Source organism: Panulirus ornatus, chromosome 8 (assembly GCF_036320965.1).
Source record: "Panulirus ornatus isolate Po-2019 chromosome 8, ASM3632096v1, whole genome shotgun sequence".
Classification (NCBI taxonomy): Eukaryota; Metazoa; Arthropoda; class Malacostraca; order Decapoda; family Palinuridae; genus Panulirus; species Panulirus ornatus.
Genome location: NC_092231.1, coordinates 31,378,905 through 31,401,301, shown reverse-complemented (window position 1 = coordinate 31,401,301; position 22,397 = coordinate 31,378,905). Strand labels below are relative to the sequence as shown.

Genomic DNA, 22,397 nt, shown 5'->3' with positions numbered 1-22,397 from the left:
CTTTCCATGGTTTACCCTGGACGTTTCACATTCCCTGGTTCAGCCCACTGACAGCACCTTGACCCCAGAAGACAACAATGTTCTAATCCACCATATTCCATACATACCTTTCACCCCCCTGCATGTTCAAGCCCCAATTACTTAAACTCTTTTTACCCAATACTTCCATCTACAATTTGGTCTCCCTGTCCTTCTTCCCTCAACTTCTGACTCCTATATCCTCTTTGTCAACCTTTTCTTACTCATTCTCTCCATATGTCCAACCCATTTCAACAAACCTTCTTTTGCTCCCTTGACCACACTCTTTTTATTACCACTCATCTCTCTTATCCTTTCATTACCTACTCAATTAAACCACCTCACACCACATACTGTCCTCCAACATTTCATTTCCAACACATTCATCTTCTTCCACAAAACTCTATCTATAGCCCATGTCCTGCAACCATATAAGTTCCAACTATTTCTTCAAATGTATCCATTTTTGCCCTTTCAACCCACATTCTTTCTTTCGACATATTCCTCAGTGTTCCTAGAACCTTTGCCACCCCTCCTCACCCACACAAAGACTCACTTCCACTTCCATGGTTCCATTCACTGCCATGTCCCCTCTGAGATATATAAAACACTTCACTTCCACCAATTTTTCTCCATTCAAACTTTCATCCCAACAAACTTGTCCCTCAACCCTAATGAACCTAATAACCTTGCTTTTATTTGCATTCACTCTCAAGTTTCTCCTATCACAAACTCTTCCAAACTCAATCACCAACTTCTGCAATTTCTCACTTAAATCAACTACCAGTGCTGTATCATCAGTAAACAACTGACTCACTTCCCAGGCTTTCTCAACCCTGACAGATTATATATTTGCCCCTCTGTCCAAGGCCCTTGCATCTACCTCCCTTACCACCCCATCCACCATGGTAACATTACATACCCCTGCTGCTGACCAACTTTCACTTGGAACCAATCACTCTCCTCTCCTCCTACTTGTACACACACCTTACACCCTTAGTAAAAACTTCTCACTAGCTAATTACTAAGAGACTGACACAGAATCATCACTATAACCTATCTTCACATATCCTAGGATGGATATTGAAAATATTATTTACAACACAACACATAGAAGAAGAAATCATGTGTGAGTTGATCATGAGGTAAAAGGAAAGTTCAAACTATAGAGAACTAAATACCTTCTGTAGTAACATAACCTAGGAATTGGGGCTCAGGAGGCAGGAAAATTCATACCGCAATGACAGGTTTTATGAAAATATTACAATGAAGAGAGTAAGAAACCAGGGAAGAATAGGTCAATATGTTAAAGAGCAAAAGAGCTTTAAGATGCACAGTGGGGAGGATATAGATGGCATTCAGTCTGCCAGCATCTATAATGTATAAGAGAGCAAGGAATGAGTATAGCAGGATAAGAATAATAGAACAAAGACACTTTAAAGAGAATATCGTGGTCATGAGAAAATCCAAAACTTTTCCATAAACTCATCAGAGTGAATTGTCAGTTAAAGAGCTCCAAATCTAAGTTAGAGATTCAGATGGAAGAGTTGTAGATGATGATGTAGGGATATTTGAAAAGCTGAACAAAAAATTCAAGTGTTTTCATGGCAGAAGACACTAAAGCCTTGAAAGAGGGAGGAGAGGAAGTCATAGAAAGCACTGAGATATCTAGTGAAGAAATTAACAGAATACACAAAGGCCTTGACTCATACAAAGCTTATGGTCCTGATGAAATTACATCGTATGCAGTGAAAATGAGAGCAGATACAATTGACAAACCCCTGAACACTTTTCAATATGTCACTGGAGAGGGGAAAGTTACATGGGAACAAAAAAGGGAAAACTTCATACCTATATATAAGAGAGGAGAATGGGAAAAGGGACTGAATTATAGACCAGTTTCTCTGGTGAATGTGGTCCATAAGGTATTCGAAAAGATAATAAAACAGCATATAGATGACTTCCTGCAAACGAGAAATTACCTTAGTGAGAGACAGCATGGTTTCTGGTTCAGAAAGTTACATAACAAAACTTATATTTCTATAAGTGCACTCAGTACTGAACAAAAGAGAAGACTGGGTGGAAGGTTTATGTCTGGACTGCCAGAAAACAACAGACACTGTATCACACAGAAGCCTGATCAAGAAGCTGGATCATAAGGCAGGAATAAGGGAAAGACTCCAATGGACAGAAGATTATCTTATTGACAGAAACTAAGGTTAAATGTCAGAGGAGCCTTCTAAAAATGGAGAGGTAACCACCTGAGTTCCACAGTGTTCTTTTCTGGGACCATCAATCTTCTTGATTTATTTATATTTTCAGACGGAAGATATTGACTTCTACTTGAATATATATGCAACTGAAGCATACATCATGAGAGGGAAAAGCATGTAAAATCTGCTCTACAATTACACAGGGATCTAGAACGACTCAGAACTTGGTCTGTGACCTAGTTGTTGAAGTTCAATCAAGAAATTCCTAAATAAAAACGATAAGTCACAGTGAAAAGCCTAGATATGTTTATCTAGCAGAAAATAAGCTGCAAGGTTCTGTGCATGGGAGTTTTGGAAGTCAACATCATCTATATCTTGTCAGCAGAGTCCCACCTTAGATAAGTGCTTAAAAAGACAAAGTGTTTGCTAGCAGATTGCATTCACATTTATAAATAAGGAAATATTCAACATGCTAATCACGCCTTACCTAAAGCCAAAACTAGCTTACAACAAACTCTTAATTTATCGTACCAACATAACGGATTACAGATTCAATGGACAAATAATAATACAGTACATTAATTATAATTTTAAAAATAAACAAAATCTCACACACTGCAACATGGGCACTTCATACCACACTTGCTTTTAGTGGCGTGCGAGACTCGGTATGTTTAGACCCAAGTGTCCCTCAAGATATCATGCGGTCAGGCTTTACAATGTTCCTGTTATTTCAGAAATAACTTTATTCGTCATATAATTTTCCAATCCCTAAAATTCAAAATGGCATCACGTGACTAAGAGGTGTAATGAAAGCAGGTAGTCCGTCCTCACTTTACCAGAAGGGAGTCGACAAGTATACTTTTTTGCTCTTGCCTCCACCTCTCTAGCTAGTGTTCCCACGTTGCCGGTTGCCCGCAACCCAACTATCCTACCACACACTAAACCCTACATTACCACAAGATTTTGGTAACTGACATTTTGTGACAAAAACAAGAAAACAAAAAACTAAATTAAAATTCGACAAGGCATAAGGCAAATACGCACAAATCACTGCTCAGCAACAATACACTCCCTCTGCATGCGAGAAGAAAAATGACAAATTATTGTGTTCACTCTTCATAGGAGCAACCACAAACAATCTTCCAAGTATGAGGAGCGGTGTCTCAAAAGGTGAGGGCACTGCCACTTGAGGCTGGGTGTCGGTCGACACAATGAGGCGAAATTGCTGCTGGGGGGGTACTCTCCTTGACCTTCGGGCGTCATGGGGAACGACAAAACCCAGAGACATGTCGTTTCGCAAAGACAGGCGGCCACTACCGTCCAGCTTCACTGAGTATAGTCTATGTGGCTTCACCTCCATTACCACAGCCGACCTGACTGGTGCGCCGCCCTACATGAGAGCCTGGCTCTTTGCTATGGCCCACTCCCCGTTTTGCAGATCAGCTCTCATTCGCCGGTTTCTGAAACAATGTTGCCTGGGCGTTGGTACACCATCTTGCAACTATCTTCCTGCTGGCAGCTGTGTGTGACTTGGGGGGGGGGGGAGGTTCAATGAGATATTGGAGCATAACCTGAGTCACTGCTGTTGTATAGGATACTCCCAGCCCGTGTTACCCCTCAACACTTGTTTCGCTGCCTTTACTGCTGTTTTGGCACGTCCATTGGACTGGGGAAAGTGGGCTGAGGAGATGTGAGCCATGATTCCCCTTTTTTTGTGGAGATTCCATCTCCTCGCTGTCTCAATTGGTTACCCAGTCCGAGGCGATTTCCTCGAGAGTGCGCAATCTCCTGAATAAGGTGAGCAGCATTACAATGACTTGGGATTTTCCCGCGCAGGTTTGAATCTTACTGCTTGTTACGTCTTGGACGTATCCGACCTCCATTCGGGTAGTCACTTGTTTACCAAATGGCGTCCTAACTACGTCTCATTGTCAAGTATCAACTGTCTTATATTTCTTTCTTGTATCTCCCCTGATAATGTGATTATTACACAACAGTGCACTTGTGAACTTAACGTGTTTAATTTCCCCGTGGACTCATTAATATACTAGTATGAATATTATATATATCATACACCAACAGGAAAAAGTAATCGAATGCTTCTGTTTGATTATGTGGGGAAAAAAAGATCAAGTTAAAAGAACAGAGATGGCACATGACAAAAGGGAGGTGTAATCACAGAAACTATTCCAAATTTAACATTTTGTGGTAACATATACTGAGAAAGAGTTCAGCAGGCAGGAACAAGGGAAATGTGAAATGTTCTGTGAAAAATTACAATGCAGGAGGAGAAACAATGGTACCTCTAGCTTCAAGTATAAAGAGAAGGTTAAGAAAGAAGGAATAATTCAATAAAAGATGCTTAAAAAGAAAGGAGCATTGAGATGTGCTAGGGTAAAAATATAGGTGGCATTCCAACTAGCCAGCAATTGTAAAGTATAAGAAAGCAAGGAATAAGTAGAGCAGGATAAGAAAGGAGGAACAAATATGCTCTGAAAAGAATACAGTGGACAAGGCAGGAGAAAATCCAAAACTTCCATAAATTCATCAATAGTAAAGTGTCATTTAAAGAACAGCTAATCAGGCTAGAGATTTAGAAGAAAGAGTTGCAGACAATGAGATGGAGTGGGAAGATCTCTAAGAATGCAATGAGATATCTAGAAAAGACATTACTGAAATACTAAAGGGTCTTGACCAATACAAGTCTCATGATCCTGATGAAATTTCACCATATGTGCTGGAGATGTGTGCAGATACAATTGACAAACCTACCGAACTGCTTTTCAAGATGTTACTGGAGAAAGACAAAGTGCCAAATAAGTGGAAAAAGGAAAATGTCATATGTATCTATAAGAAAGGAGAACAGGCACAGGCAATGAACTGCAGACCAGTCTCCCTGACAAGTGTGATCTGTAAGGTACTGGAAAAGATAATCAGAAAGCAAATTAATAACTTCCTAAAGAGAAGAAATTACCTAAGTGAAAGAACATGGTTTCAGGGAAAGGTAGGTATGTGTAACAAACCTCTAATATTTCTACAAGACGGTGCTCAATACTGAATAATAGAGATGGCTGGGTGGTCTCTTTGCATCTGGACTACATGAAAGCATCTGATACTGTACCACATGGAAGGCTGATTAAGAAGATGGATCACCAGCCAGGAATATGGGGAGATCTTCAATGAATACATGATTATCTCAGAGGAAGGGAACAAAGGATGCATGTCAGAGGAGACTTTTCAAAATGGGTTGAGATCACCAGTGAAGTGCTGCAGAAATCTGTTGTTGGAGCATTACTTTTTGTGATCTACATAAATGACTTGCCAGAAGGTACAGACTCCTATATGAATGTTTACAAATGATGCAAAAGTTATGAAAAGCAGGGTCTACAACAATCTGTATGTGGACCTAGATAAAGAGCAAAAGTGGCCTAATACAAGATGAAATTCAACTATAGTAAATGTACAGTAATGCGGATAGGTCACAGTGAAAGAACACCTCAACATGAATATCATCAAGTAGGAATTAACTTGCAGGAATCTGAGTGTAAGATAGATTTGAGAGTTTACATCATCACCAGCTAACTATTGTCTTGTTGCTTTGACATCTACCATTTCCATAGTTTTTGAATCCCTCCTCAACTCCCATATCCTCAAGTATCTTGAATCTCAGTCTTCTCTTTGATCACCAGAATGGCTTCCATAAAGGGAGCTCCACTGGTGATATTCTTCCCTATCTTACTCATGTCCGGTCATCATCCCTGAAAGATATTGGGAAGTCTTATGTAGTTGCCCTTGATATGTCTAAGACTTTTGATAAGGTGAGGCTGGAGGTCTTGGCTTCCCTCCCTCATTTTACTTCATCATATCTAGCTTTCTCTCTGGCTGATCTATCTCACTGTTGTTGATAGATCAGCTTCTCCCCCTTTCTCCATCAATAGCGGTGCCCCCCAAGGTTCTGTCTTGCCTCCTTTTTTTTTCATCAATGATTTCTTTTCTTACACAAATAACTAAATGCACTCATATGATGATGACTCAACACTGCACTCCTCCACATCCTTCATTCTGCTCCTTTAGGTCTCACTTGATCTGCATCTCATCTTGGCACAACTTCCTCAATACTCTCACTGTTATACAGGATATTTCAGTGGGGTAGATAAAATCTGGTTACATTTAATGCCCCCAAAACCCAGATTCTACCCATATCTCTACCAAAAATTCCTCGCTACTTTCCTCTTGTCTTTGATGTTTCTGTAATTCCAACTCTTGACTCAACAAACATACTTAGTATTACTGTAACATCCACCCCATCTTGGAAACCCCACATTATGTAAATGGCTAAGTCTGCCTCTAAGAAACTAGAAGTCCTGTTTTGATTTCAAAATTTCTTTTCTTCCAAACACTTGCTCCATTTATACAAGGACTGCTCCATCCTTGTATGGAGTATTGCTCATACATCTGGGGTGGTTCTAGCTATGCATGTCTACTTGACAGAGTTGGGTAGAAAGTGGTCCAACTTATAAACTCTCCCTGGTTAACTTAAAATTTGACCCGCTTGCCGTACACTGCAATGCTGGCACACAATCCCTCTTTTATAGGTATTACTAAAGCTTTTGCTCCTGAGAGCTGGCTAACTGTGTGTCCCCATCACAGGCTAGACCACAAAATACTCAACAAGCGGCTGTGTCACATGATTACTGTGTGGCCATTGGTAACTCAAGGGTGGGCCATTTTGAACTCTACCCTCTATTGTCTTTCCTAACAACTATAATCTGGCATATTTTCAAATATAGATTTTTCATTTTCCCTAACTGTAAATACTTTCTCTTTTCTCAATTACTTCCCCTTCATTAACCTCTTGGTATTTTAGTTAAGGCCTGGCCTGGATATGGACTTTTGTTGAGCAGAAGAAAGAAATATTCAGCAAGCTGTTCACATCCTACAAAAGGCAAAATCTGGAATATACCTCTCAAGTTTGGACATCACACTAAAGAAGCACAAAGAGTTAAGGGAGATGGTCTAGAAGAGGGCAACACAGATGGTTATATACCAGAGTTAAGAAAGCTAAGTTACATGGAAAAGCTAGAAGTCTTTAGCTGATACGAAAAAAAATAATCAGTGGAACTAGTACCAACCAAAAAGAAACTAGTGCAAAACAGATGCCAAGAGACAGAAAAAAGTGGAAGACCTGACAAAGAGGAAGGAAAAAAGAACAAAAGAGATCAAAGAGAAAATGAAAAATGCTTAGGTGGGTGTTATAAAATCCCATAAAAGAGAACAGGGTATGAATACAAAGAGCAATACAAAACATGGACAGCAACCCAAAGTTTCTGTTTTTTTTCTCATTCATGAACAAAGCAAAAAAAACAAATAAAAAATTTTGCTTTAAAATAGTAAAGTACAAAAATGGTGGAAGAGAGAAGATTGAAGTGTGACTTGTTCAAAACTTTTAAGATTTTAAACCAGGCAACACAAAAAGTAAATATTTCTCTGAAAAATGTAAAGGCAGAACATTTGGAGTGCAAAACAAGAAATTAAACATGAAACTTGTTTGAAAAACGTAAAGAGGTATCTTTTCAATGTAAGAGTGGTGGATGAAAGGAATAGACAACAAGGAAATAAATGCAGACACCATACGGAAATTCAAAAGGTTATATGACAGAAAAAGCTCAAGAAATTCATCTCAACAAGTGTAAACCCCCCCCCTTCCATACAGCACAAATACATAATTACAAAAAGGTACATACACACAGGAACAAAATACCAAAGGTGAGGTGGATGCACAGAACAAGTGAATATGCGAGTGAGAGGGGAATGAAGGAATATGCAGTTACAGTATGCGCACTGGCTGAGATGTTTGTAAGAAGTTTTTCAAGACTCATCCTGAGATATACCAGGAGTAGGAATAAAGCATATATGCAGACGGACAGAATAATAGGTGACTTTTCATTTTATCTAAACAGCAAGTTAGCACTTACTTTATATCAGGAACTCCACAATAAATTAGTCAATATAACTGTGATAGTAGCCTTAAAGACAAGGCTACAAAAAATCATTCTTCAAAAGGATTATAAAAATTGCTCAAAGATAAAAGAAAGTATAGTACTAGCAGAAAAATGGCAACACTAAGACAACATAAATATCTAAGCAGGAATTTGGGAGTGTGCATACCTGTGTGGGGAAGCAGGAGATCGCGGAGGGCTGGGGTTGTGGGTGCGCACATCAGTGAAGCTGTGCCTCTTCTCCCGCTGGTGGCGTGTGTTTGGCCCCCGCAGGAGAGGGGCTACAGCTGAAGGTAGTATTATAGGGGAAGGAGGGGATGGACCAATATTAGGTGGTGATGCAGAGGCGGATGTTGGAGAAGGGAGAGAGGGGTTGGGGCTGGTCACCACTGATGATGATGAGGAAGATGACTCTATTTGAGAAGCAGCATGAGCTTGAACTGAGGGAGCACCACTCCCACTGCCCTCGTTGATTATGAGGGGTGTGGGGGGCTCACCCTCTAAACTAGTGGGGGTTGGAGGAGCAACACGCGAGGGGCCTTGTTGTGCACTGAAACAAAATAATTACTCTAAAAAACCCACTATATCATGAATTAGAAATTAACCTAACCTGCCCACACAAACTACAAAATATATATATCTTTGGATGAATACAATAAATAGAATTTGAGAAAGCATCTAATTTCATAATACCAATTCCTTACATCATATATATTGAATAAATACAGAGATATTAGAAATATACTTGCCTATACATATAAATTAATGTATGAAGAGGCCTATCAGTATTCTACAGTAATAGGAAGAATTGTTGTTAGTCATGTCACTGTTAACCAATTCTATTAGAAATCAAACAAATTTTATTTCTGGTTGCAATTAATTAGTCCACATTTCTTGATAGGTTGAGATCTGTTTAGCTACTATAAGAGTCAATTCAATCTGAACTTCCTGGCAAATCTGCCCATCACTACCAGGTCACTAACACCTGAATGGATGAAGGTGGTCAATAACCAATATATTTGGGAAGAAATCCACATGCATATTTCTCAGAACGCAGAAAATATCACTGTCTATCTATCTATCAATATCTCCAATGCCCATTCCCTCTGGGAACTCCCATCATAGGGGTGGCCAAGGCAACAGAACCTCTACTTATTCCTGTCCAAACATACCTCCCTCAGACAAACCATTCTATGTATTCTTCCACTATTTCTCTTCCTCCAGTACTCTTTCATTCTATTTCTCCATGTCACAGGTGGTCTTCCTATCACACCAATCCCTTTAATCATTCTATCATACACTCTCCCTCTGTAAACTCCCCATCTTGCACTCTTTCTACATGCCCAAATGACCTCAATGTATTATGTTTCCTCCACTCTACCACTCCACAATTCATTCCCTGTACATTCTCTGCCATACCAAACCTCTCATACACTCCCTCATTTCTTTCTTCATTCTATTTAGTCATACCACAAGCTCTTCTATAATATGTCATTTGCACAGCCTAGATTCTTGACCTCTGTGACTCATTCCATGTCCATGTTTCAGCTGCAGTGATCAGGGTGAGAAGCACTATGCTGACCCTTAATCCTTTCCTCACTTCCATACTTACACCAGTACTCTGCATTACTCTATTAAGAGATCCAATGATTCAGATATCTTTGTGTTGCCCTCTCTCCTTTATCTCTCCTTCATATTATCAAACTCACCCAAGACAGCTCCTAAATACTTAAATGTTGTCACCTCTTTCAGTCTTTCTCCTCCCATGTCTATATCACAGATTAGTACACTTTCTTCCATCACATTATAGGGCTTTTCAAAATCTTTATTTTCAATGTTTCCTTTCAAACACCCTTTACTCATATTCACCTTCATCTGCCTAAGTTTACACATTAAAAGAGATCCTTACAATCTTCCACTCCTCTTTATTCTCAGCAAACAACACAGTATCATTTGCAAGCCTGCTCATCACTAACCACCATAGCTTACCACCACGCCCTATCTCTGCAACCTCTTTCCCTAGTTTGCTTTCATCTCCTTTATCACTCCATCCACATACATGTCAAAAAGCCGTGGTGATATCACACAGCCCTGCCTCACGCCCATATGTATGCTATAACTGTTCAGCTCTCATCCACTCTCATATATCCATTTGGTCCTCTTAAGAAGGCTTTCACTCAATACACAAGAAGATATCATGATCTTTTCTAACCATCCATCAATCTCTTGCCAATAGGAAAAAATAAATACCCACTATCTAGCTTTATCATCTTTATTTCTAGTAGTTCCTTGGATATGTCTCGTGCTATTCTGTAAGCTCATTTAAAACTTTCATCATTTGTATTACTTAAAAATGCTGAAGTTGGTTCCTCTTTTTCTTGCCTCAGAAGCAAGTATTTACAATATTCTGCAGCTGTGTTTCATCTTAGTTCTTACAATATCCTTACCAAGACTAACTGAACTTTTCTATTTTCATCTTGTTCCCTTTCCTTAACCTCTTGTTTTCCATGTGATTCTTAATTTCCTTGCAAGAAAATCCCACTTTCATCCATTCAATCTGAACATCATGAAGTTCAGCTGGAATTTATTTTTGTGACACAAAAACTTTATTTTCCTTTAACTTTCCTGAATCCTTGCTAAGTGTTGCTATTGATGTACTTACGACCAGTCCTATTCTCTACTCTTGGTTGTCTCTTAAACTAATGAATTAACTTAGGCAATAACTTAATTCTAGTTGGTTTCCTTTTAAGGATAAAGTTTGTAAGAGTGGAGATACTATCTCACAAGATGATAATGATAGACAAGACTACTGCTACATCAAATATGAAATAAGAAGAGAGAGGAAGAAACACGGGTGAGGAAGCAATAGGACCATTAACGATCATAAAGAACCATAATGCATGTGGGTATAAATGAGGTGGTAAACAAGATCGCTAAGAAAGGAGGTGAAATTGTCTGTGAATGTTGAAGCATACAAAATTGGTCAAATGCCGAACAGCTAGACAAAAACAGCAAATATTCTACTGTATAAATGGATCAAGAGCAAAAGAGGCTGTATAAATTGCAGAGAAAGTTGATAATGTGTACAATAGGATTGTGACTGAGCCTGTCCAAAGGATTGGGGAATGAATTCTAGACTTGGACAAATTATGGAAAAAGTCCTAGGGAATTTAGAATAATTGCATGATGCTTCTAGGAATCTAGAAAAAGCATGTTATAAAGAGAACAGATGATCTCTCGGAAGTTCTAAGAGTCATGATAAATGAGAAACTTGAATCAAAAGTACATCAAAAAGATACAACTATTAACATTCACTGTGAGGGAAAGCTGATGATGAAAATATTAAATTTGTATATAAGAAGCAAATTTGGATACTGCTACACTGTGTGGTTACTAACCAGACAAACTGAAATAAATAGACTAGAGAGAATAAAATCACTACAAGTAATGTGATGGGATGGAACATCTGAACTACCATGAACTGTAACTAAAGTGTCTAGAATGAAGAAGGGACAGATGTATGCATAGCAATGAATAAAAGAAAAAAACAATATTACAACTAAAAGACACAAGTATGAAGAAACAACAATTAAATCTAAAAGTACACCTGGAAAAACATGGAATAGACAGCACACAAAAATACATGAGTGCCCTACAAGAAAGATGGTGAGACTCTATTGTTCCACTCAGACAAGTACGATATCTAACAGGAATAAAGTAACAAGATCTTTACACAATAATGGAAGAATGGTTGAAAAAAAAAGGATCAACAAAATAGACAGCTATGGAAAGGGTGTAGCAGCAGAGGGCAACATCATTATAAACCAAGCAAGATAAGTGTAAGCATTAAGCACTTTCCTTGTTTCTGGCAAAATCTCATTATAGTAAGTCACTGGTATGCAAGTATTCTATATGGTGTACTGTACATGGAAGACTTTTAGATTGTGTAAGATCTATATAAAAAAAAAAAAAAAGTACTTCATGCATGCCTGACTCTAGGTGGTGGTACAAAAGGGTAAATTGAAATATATCTGAGTAAGCTGTAAAGTTGTGTGATGTTACTATAATAGTTGCTTTGAGTTGGATAACATACTTCATGTGTTGAAAGCAAGGCAGTGTGATATTGTGCACTGCTAAGTCTTGATGAAGCAAAACTGAAGCTAACACATTTATTGAATGTAGATGATGCTGTGCTGTTACATAAATCAAAGGAGATGGAGAGAATAGACAATGTCTTTAATTATTTATATAGAGGGGAATGCTGAAAGTAAATGCAAGGTGAAGTATAACTTCACTTTTATGAGAGATAGGCTGTTATACTACAATATCACTGAATAGTGAAGAATTAAGCTGTGGATGATTTTAGGTATATGGGAGAGAGTTTAATAAAGAGGAGAGTGGAAAATGAAGTCAAAATTAGTCTTGCCAGAGGTAAACCTGGAGGTGCAGTGAAAGTTTTTGTAAATGGAAAACTTTGTGTGTAAAGCACATAAGAAGCATGCATGAAGGAGTAATTGTCCAGACTCTGATAAAAAGTGAGGCACAAGCATTTACTGGTCAGAGGAAATGTGAAATAGGAGTAGCAGATATAGATAACTTGTATTTCATGGTTGGAATTAGGATGATAGATAAAGAATGAAGATGGGAGAGGATACGTGCAAAAATCATTAAAAGACATATTGATATAAGTCTTTCAGGATATGTAACACAGAATGTAACATAGATATGTAACATAGGTATGTAACATAGAATGGTAAACATAAACAGATAATAGGCTGATCAAGTAGATATGCAGTAATACAAGGAGAAAAGAACACTTCAGAATGGATGAAATAATACACTGAGATAACAGAATAGGGCTAGTTATATTTCAGGTAAGGATGCTGGAAGAATAATCTGGAATCAAATGTAATGGAAGCAATTTGTGTATAAAGATGGAGCAAACTGAGCTGCTGGTCTTGCTGAATCCACTTTGTGTGCAAAGTGAAAGAAGTGAGTTTTAACAAATGAAAAACTGTTTCTCTGTGGGGCAAAGTCATGAGATGAGAGAATCTATGGATTCCAGTTACTTCTAGTGAGGTTATAGCCCTTCATCTATCACTAACCACCCAATCAGTGGTAGCAACCAAGAACACTGCAGGTCTGCCGTCTATGCCATCTGCCAATCAGTAACCCCTACCTGGAGATGTCATTATTGTCCTGCTGGCCATCTTGTCCACCTCATAATTCTTGGAACAAGGATGTCACCCAAACAATGGCTACCATCAATAAGAGAAAAGTTTTATGAAAGAGAAGAGAAGGAAGGGCAGGAGAAAATAATAAGAAAATTTACTCATGAGATGCTATCTCATAATAATTCTTTTTCAATTTTCAAAAATCACTTTTCTTTCTAGGGTCAGTCTGTCCTGAAAGTGAAGGGATAGAAAAATACACTCTGCAAACAAGTGTAATGAATAAAAACATACTTTACATTTTATTATAATGCTCAAGGACAATTTTCTTCCCCACAGGTGACAAGCCCAATGTAAGGCAAGGTAGATGTGTCAAGTAACACCTGAAAAGAGGCCCATTGCCATGCAAGGTTGATCCTCAACATCTAGAATAAAGCCTGACAAAGGAGTTTGTGGAATGACAAAGACCTCTGTTAACCTTCTTGAACAGGTCCCTTGAAAGGGCCAAGGAAGTTGTTATCTTCCCTAACATCATGAGCTCTGAGATTCAGGCCAGGGTAGGCCAACAAAACCAGGCTTTTAATCCATGAAGAAATATTCCTTGCACAGAGGTATTTCTAAACTGCCTGCACAAACAAAAAGCTGTATCCCTCAAAAATCTCTGGTAATCCATAGGTAGCCTCTGAGAGATTAAACCCACTTACTTCTTAAACCCTGCAGCGGGAGGTTGAGATTGGCTTAACACCTGCATCAGATACAACTTGAATCACATGGGACCTTCATCAGCAGATTTTCTTCTTGCTAGTGGAAGTCTCCACTGCTTATTGAAAATACTACACAGCCAACTTAGGCAGATAATGAAATATTAGCCAAGAGGTTGAGGAAGTGTGGCCTTGTGTCAGTGTAGTGCATTTTACTGTCTGTGTAAGATGATCATGCAGTGTCAAGTAATAGAAATGCTTTAAAAAATGTAGTTGTATTTTTTTTAGTCATTATTGTATTATCAATATGACTATTAATATGTAGGTGATTTAAGAGTGATGCATGATCTGTCAACAGAACAGTTATGTGAGGCTTAGTCTAATGTGGAGTGGATGAAATGTATGCATGTATAGGATGTTGAAGGATTCTTTTTCTTGTCCAAATCTGGTGCCAATTAATGCTTTGTGGAAATTTTACTTATGTGTTTTGTTTGTGTTGATGTTATCCATGTGGGAAGCAAATGTCATGTGTATGTTCTATGTGATGCCTAAAATGGTTGGTGTTTTGTTCTCTGGGAGAGAATCTCCATGGAACAGTAACAGAGTATGTGTATGAATAGATTGAAGAGAGCTGGAGAAAGAACTGCTCCTTGGGAAACTCCACCCTCAAGTTTAAATGTTTCAGAGGTGAAGTCAATGTAAGTGACTCTGGTATGGCAGCTGGCAATGAAATTGGCCAAACAATTTTTGTCCTTGTTGTGGAGGGTGATGCTATTTTTTTGTGTGAATATGTCGAGGTAGTCAAATGCTTTGTTGATGTCTTTTGCCTCAACAAGTGTGTGGAAGAGGGTTGTGATTGGCTGAATCCATCTAGGATATGTTGCATGGTGGTGCTTGGGCCTGAAGCCTTGTTGTGTAAGTGAAAGCGGCATGCTTTGTTTAATTCTGTCGAGAGATAATTTTTCAGTTTGGATACTGAGGACAGAAGTGTTACTGAGTGTGGGAGGAGGGGAGAAGGGTGGTTTGGAGGGTCTTAGGATTGGTATTACATTGGCAGAATTCCAGATGTTAAGGATTTTGCTGTGTAGCCAGTAGTTGAAGATATCTGTAAGTGTTGAACTATTAATGGGTCAAAATGTTTTATGTGAAAGCTCAATATGTTAGGGCCTATCACAACAGAGTTCTTTAAGGTTTTGATTGCACTGCTTGTGTCAGTGGGAGTGAAGGATTGGTGGGCAGTTGCTTCCAGATGGGTCTTGTGTAGGTTTTTCATTACTTTTCTGCTTAGGGATGTGGTTGGTTTGTGGCTGATCTTTTAATAGTGTCTTATCAGCATGTTTGAGTGTTCTTTGAGAGAACGGATTTCAATTGCCTCCTGGAGACCTGCGACTGCGAGGCAGTACCAGCCACATATTAACAGGTGGTTACAGTTTTGTGGTGGCCGGAACATCGATCCCTTTGCTCCCACTGTAACTAATACTGTGAATTTTCTGTCTGTCACTTTCCACAGAGGTGTTAGTTATACTTCAATCAACCCTGCCAGGGATGCACTCTCCTCCCTGGGGATTACTGTGGATGGTTGCAGTGCAGGCAGCCATCCTCTCGTCACCAGGTTCTTAAAGGGAGTTTTTAACTTGCAGCCGTCTGTCCCTAGGTATACAAGAACTTGGGATGTTCAGCAGGTGCTACAGCATCTGCGTGCCATGGATCCTTTGTCCTCCCTCTCTTTAAAGGATTTAACACTGAAGCTTGTGATGTTGATGGCACTTACGCAGGCTGCCAGAATACAAACTTTGCACTGTTTGTTGCTGAAGAATATTAGTTTTGGGCAGGCTTCTGTTTGTGTTTGGTTAGGGGAAACTATCAAACAGTGCAGGCCAAAGTTCAATGTGCAGTTTGTGACCTTTAAAGCATATTCTTCTGACATTAGATTGTGTGTGTGTGAAATTCTGAAAATGTATATTGCTAAGACAGAGGAGTTCAGAAATTCTGCACATCAGGAGAATGGGAAGTTACTCCTAAGTTTTATCAAGCCCCAAAAGCATGTAACGAGGGACACTGTTGCAAGGTGGATTCGAACAGTGCTTTCTCTGTCGGGCATAGACTCCAGCCAGTATTCAGCAGGCAGTGTTCGGCCTGCAGCTGCATCGAAAGCCAAAGCCATGGCTCTACCGATTTGACACATCATGGCAAGGGCTGGGTGGTCCAGGGCTGCCACTTTTGCCAAGTTTTATGACAAGGAGATTGTCCGGAGTCACGATCCTTTCCAAGATGCTGTCCTTCAATAGTCTGTTCATTTTGTTTGCATAGGAGATGTAGTCTCTTGTCACCTGGTCCATGGCTATGTAAATTTCTTATTATATTGCAGTTGGTTACTGCTTGTATCATTTCTCCTCTCTACATGTCTACAGTACGACACCCACATGGCTTCAAAACCTCATGGGAAAGCGACCTCTAGCAGAGGTGTGATTTGCTGACGTAAAATTCATGAAGTACATGAGACTTACCGTAGGTCAGTTGAAATGTGCTTCGAATTTTATGAAGCAAATCACCTCTGCTAGAAGGGAGCTTTCACATGCCCACCTCTCCCACCCTACGCTCTGTAGCGTCTTGAGGCTTACATATTTCTAGCAGTGCGCAATATTCAGTTACTTTCATGTGGTTGGTCGTACTCTTTAAAGTCTGGTGGCGTGAAGCGGCAAAGCATATCTCATGTGAAAGCTCCCTTCTAGCAGAAGTGATTTGCTTCATAAAATTTGAAGCACATTTCAACTGACCTACGGTAAGTCTCATGTACTTCATTAATTTTCTTTCATGTATTTGTGTGGAAGCTGGCCAATATGTTTTCCTGTTGTATATATCAATCTTTTTGATGTGTAGTGCTGGTGAACAAAATGTGATGTCTGGTAAGGTCAGCAGCTGAAGGTGGTGGGTTGGGAGTCTGGTTGGCTGGGTGCATAAGTTGAGGTTATCAACACTGCTGCACAACAACTTACGATTACATAACTTTATCCTTTTCCATGCACAGGGTTAGATGTGACCTCCTGACACAGAAGAGCTGCACTAATTTTTTTTTGTAGACAGAATCTTAAGTAACCAATTCAGTTTTTTGTATGAAACCATAGTCTATATAAAATTGGTTGTTCTCTTAAAAAGGCAAATACAAAAATGAAAAAAGAAATAACTTTGATGTGGTTGTGCATTTTAGTTTCCAATACAATCAAATTAATTTCACCAAAAAAACCTAGTCAGCATAACAAGTGTTATATAACAAAAAAGTCATCCTTAAGCTTTACATACGATTGGAAATTGGATTGAGCAGTATCAAGTCTGACAAAGTGAAAGAGTGGAATATCGAGAAATACTTCTAAAACTGTTCACTCTCTTTTAAGTTTTTGCCATTCCATTTATTTTTTCATATTATCTTTATTATTCTACTGGTTAATATATGTGTCTTGGTACAGTAAACCCTCAATTTAATGGACTAATAAGGGGAAGGGGTGTCTGGTAATGCCAAAAGTCTTAAATGAATGTACCCTATTTCTGTGCCACATCTATATTCACACCCTTTCTTTTAACTCTATTACTGTAGGGTTTAGTGCGTGGTGCAATTGTTGGGCAGTGGGCACCACAGCATGGGAATGGTCACTGAACAGTTGGAGGCAAGTCAGACTGAGATAGAGGTGATGCCATCCCTCTCCTGTGAAAGGTTACTTCTTTATGATTAAGTGAGGGCAGACTACCTGCTTTCATTGCACCTCTTACATGGCGCAGTGAGTAGGATTCAAACTTACACAGGAAAATCCCAAGTTATTACAAGGCTAATCACTTTCTTCAGGAGATGGGATGCACCCAAGGAAATCACCTCAGACGGGGGAACCAATCTAGACAGGGAGGATATGGAATCTTTCTACATAAAAGGGGAATCATTGCCTACACCTTGTCAGCACACTTCCCCTAGTCCAATGGATGTGCCAAAGCAGCAGTAAAGGCAGCCAAACAAGTGCTGAGGGGCAGCATGGGTGATGGAGGTAGCCTGCACAACAGCAAAGTGACCACAGGCTATACTCCAATATCTCAACATCCCCCCTATGAGAGGGGGACAAGTCACTAGCACAGCTGGCAGCAGGAAGACAGTTGCAGGATGGTGTTCCAGTGCCCCAGCAACACTATCTGATAAACCAGTGATGGGGACCTGCTCTGCAAAACAGGGAGTGAGCCACAGCAGAGAGCCAGGCCTCAAGCAGGACAGCTCACCAGGTGATACCGCTACACTGCCCCAGCTGTCCATGAGCACCCCTGTCTGCATGCAGGACATCACTTCAAAGGTGTAGGACAGATTGGGTGTCGTTGTGAAGCCGCATAGACTATACTCAATGAAGCTGGACAGCAGAGGCCGCCTGTCCTTGTAAAACCAATGTCACCTACCCCACCATGTTTCGCCAATCCCCCAGTTGTGGCTACACCCAGCTCAGGCAGCAGTGCCCTCACCGTATGAGACACCGCCCCACACACTTGTAAGGTTATTTTGCAGTGGCTCCTGTGAACGGTGAACACACTAATTTGTAAAGTAATTTTTGTTCTGCTAGCATGGAAAAGAAGTGTACTTTTGCTGAGCAGCGATTTGTGTATATATTTGCCTTATGCCCTCTCGAATTTTGATTTCATTTTTTTTCTTGTTCTTACAAAAATGTCACTGTTACCAAAATCTCGTGAGGGGATGTAGGATTTGGTGTATGGTACAACAGTTGGGTGGTAGGTACCCGGCAGTGTGGGAACGTTTGCTGGGCAGTTGGAGGCAGGAGTTAGATTGAGATAGAGGTGATGACACACCTCTCCTGTGAAAGGATACTTCTTTATAATAAAGTAAGGATAGACTACGTGTTTTCATTGCACCTCTTACAATCACTTGATACCATTTTGAATTGCAAGGATTGCAAAATTATTCAAATAATAGTCACAATTCTGAAATAACAGGCAGACTCAGACCAAAACAAGGCAAGTCTAACCCATGCTACCAAGAGCAAGTGTGATATGAAATGCATATGTTGTGGTAATTTAGACTTTTTAATTTAAATTTTTTTTTAAATGATTATTAATGTACTGTATTTTTATTTGTTCATTGAATCCAAAATCCGTTTTATTAGGATCTATTAAATCGAGGGTTTACTGTATGTTATGGTGGTTTCAGAATTTTGTGAGCATGTATGGTTTGGCTGTAAGCAATTTTTGAGAAAAAAAAATCACTCCCCATGTACCCACGTAGAGTCTGCTTATACTACATACTGGATTTATGCCATAATGTAATCTTAGTAGTATTATACCAATACAATACAACTAAATCATATAACAATATTACCTGTTGGGACAATGTTATATGATAAAAAAAAGTATAGTGCAGCTCTTCTGTGTCTGAAGGTCACAAGTAACCCCTTGCATGGAAGAGGATAAAGTTATTCGTAAGCCACTGCGTGAAGGTGAGGTAGGTTGAGTAAATGGTGATAGCGAGGGAAGGAGGAGATGGTCACATCATTTCCTATTGCTAGCAGTACACCATTTTACCCTGGCTGGGAAGAAGAGACAGCACTATCCCAAGCCTCCAGGCAGAGTTACCAGGTCACAGGATGGATTTGGGCATTTAGGTGGTGCCATCAGATTCAGGGTTGTCAATATCATCCTCTGGACAGGATTCACAGCATACTAAGGTATCTTCAACTTCATTATCATCTAAAGCAATGACCAGATGTTAGCCATATGCATGCATGTAGTGGGGCATTATAGTGTACAAATGTGGTTTGTCATGTTATGAGTCTACATATCATGAACCATGACAACACATTCTTTTACAACAACACTTCATAACACTTCACATCACTTTTACAGATGGATCAGATGTTTAGCATATGCACAGAAGGGCATCTATTGAGAGACACAACAGTGGTTCACACACTAATGATGGTTACAAGTCTGAACTAGTGAAATATCAGGAAATCCAAAAACAAACTCTTTACAAACGATTCTATACATGAAAATTACTCAATAATGGATTGTGAGAATTTGAGAGAGGAAAAGAGAGATGGGGAGGAGGAGTTTTAATGGGATTATGCACAGCACCTTCCAGCATGGCTACTGGGAGGTAATGGATGCAATTATGGCATGTACTCCACAGCTTTACCATTTATCTCAATAAAGATGGACTCCCATGAGAGAGCAGACTTTGAGGAATGACTCAAGAATGTCACAAATCAATTGGAATCCCTGGATTTTAGGTCAGATGCCAATAGGATGAGAATAGATGGTGACATGACAGATACATTATAGTGTTTGAGGGTGTTAAGAGGTTTGTGATTAGATGGTTTGTGAGTAGTTGAGTCTGTAAAATAACAGGCATTCAAATCTCTAGAGAGATATGTTCTAGGCATACTTGCAAGCTGGTGTTGTTGGAGACTGTATCAGAAAAAGGTAATGGTGTACAATGCCCGCATATGAAGTTGGCGCGAGCTGGCCTGTGGCAACTATATTGACACAAATCCCTTTATCTCACCAAAAATAGTGCTGGTGTCCACCAGTGAAGTTGACACCCTCTAGTAAGCAGTGGCAACTACATCATGTGCCAGCATACCAAATCAGCCTACCTCAGTAGCAGTTTAGCTGTTGTAGGAGGCAGCAGTGTTTTGTTGTGCTCCCAATTATGTCCTGGATTTTCTTTCTTGTTTCCTTTTCCGTACCTCTACCATCTTGTAAGGCTAGAAATACTCACCTTACTATAGACAAAATAGCTTCTACAGTTGCATTATACAAGGAAAATAAAAGTGTAAGCCTGAGATCAATAAAGCAATGGATGAAGAAATTAATGATTATGGCAGCACTACTACACCAACACATATGAAACACCCTGGAAAAGCCAGAAAACCTCTCCACATACTCTTAATGTTCTTAAATGTGAAGTGAAAGCAGGTTCATGCCTGAGTGCAAATGAATCAAAAGAAAAACCTTAAACTGCTCAGTGACATGTCAGTAAGGACACTGCAACACCACTTATACAAGGACCTTAAGTACTGGGCCAGCAGGCTGTGTCCCAGACTACTCATAACCTGTAGGTACCACAAGAAAATAGTTTATTTCTGCAAGAAATATGTAGTGTGGGATATGGCTAAGTTTAGAAGTGTGTTGTGATAAGTCCACCTTTTCTGTATAGGTTGCCATGGCAGGCATGTATACAGGCAACCAGGCTGTGATCCATTTGACCCCAAGTACATTGCAAGCACTGTAAATTTCCCTGCTTCACTTCTGGCATGGGAGTTTTTCATTAATTATGGTGTTGGGGATCTATAGTAATGCCAAAAAATGAAAATGTGAACATAGTTACCTCGAGCTACTGTGTGAGGATCCGCCATATTCATTCAAAAAGTGCAAGGCAGAGGTGTTCATGTAGGATGGGGCTCCTTGCCAAATTAGTCACTGATTGGCTGAAGAACTGTGCAATGGTATTTTTCAGTGACTTGCTTAGGAATTCACTGGATTTGAATCCAAAAGAAAAATTGTGGGCATTTACAGCAATGAAATTATGTAAGAGGATACTTCATCGCTACCCATGCTGGGGGAAAGCCATTTGTGAAATTTAGGCAAAAATGGATCTTAAATGGCTTCAGAGCCAAGCTGCTTCATTCTGAGTTATTCAAAGGAGCATATTAAGAAGAAAGGGAGTCCAATAAGGCACTAGTTGGTGGTGTACACACATTTTCATGGATTTCTTTCATATCTATCCTTGATGGTTGTGCTGCAGCCCCCTCATGCCAATTTCATTGATGGGCACTGTATATAATATGTATCTGGTACTGTGAAGTTTTATTTTCTTGGATTGTACTTCTAGGGTACTATCATTGTCTATGAGCTGTTTTGTGGTGTTAGTGGTGCTGGTGAAAGGTATGGTTTAATAGATGAGTGTTATGAGTCCTACTCCATATTCTTGTAGTCTGTCGTTTCTTACACTTGGGCACTTGTGTAAGAGTAGAAAGGTGGGAGGGTAAATCTTGATGTGAATCTGGTTTCTTAAGTGATGTCCATGTGGATGCTGTGTTCTTGAAGTCTGAAATTTCTGTATGTTTGTTCTTGATACCAATGACATTGTGTTGCAAGATATTTAGTTTGTCAATGGGGTTCTATGGAGTAAATTGCTTTGTTTGTGAAGAGTGAGAGTGTGTGTTCTGTGATGCTGTTTGTTTGGAGTTTGTGCTGTAGGTGGGAGGGTTTGTGATGAGGTTTTGGAAGTAGTCATCTGAGTGGCTGCTT

At 39.6% G+C, this 22,397-nt stretch overlaps 1 protein-coding gene across 4 annotated transcripts in view; it reads right to left on the bottom strand.

Annotated features, from left to right (window-relative positions):
* The window catches only part of LOC139749887 (E3 ubiquitin-protein ligase SH3RF3-like), a 406,578-nt gene that overhangs the window by 93,612 nt on the left and 290,569 nt on the right, over window positions 1–22,397 (bottom strand). For 3 of the 4 annotated variants that reach the window (XM_071664268.1, XM_071664269.1, XM_071664270.1), the window contains one exon: window positions 8,403–8,783. The exons of the other annotated variant lie outside the window; for it this stretch is intronic. In XM_071664268.1, the coding sequence (XP_071520369.1) occupies window positions 8,403–8,783 (381 nt within the window). The remainder of the gene's footprint in view (window positions 1–8,402; window positions 8,784–22,397) is intronic. 4 annotated transcript variants of the gene reach the window in all.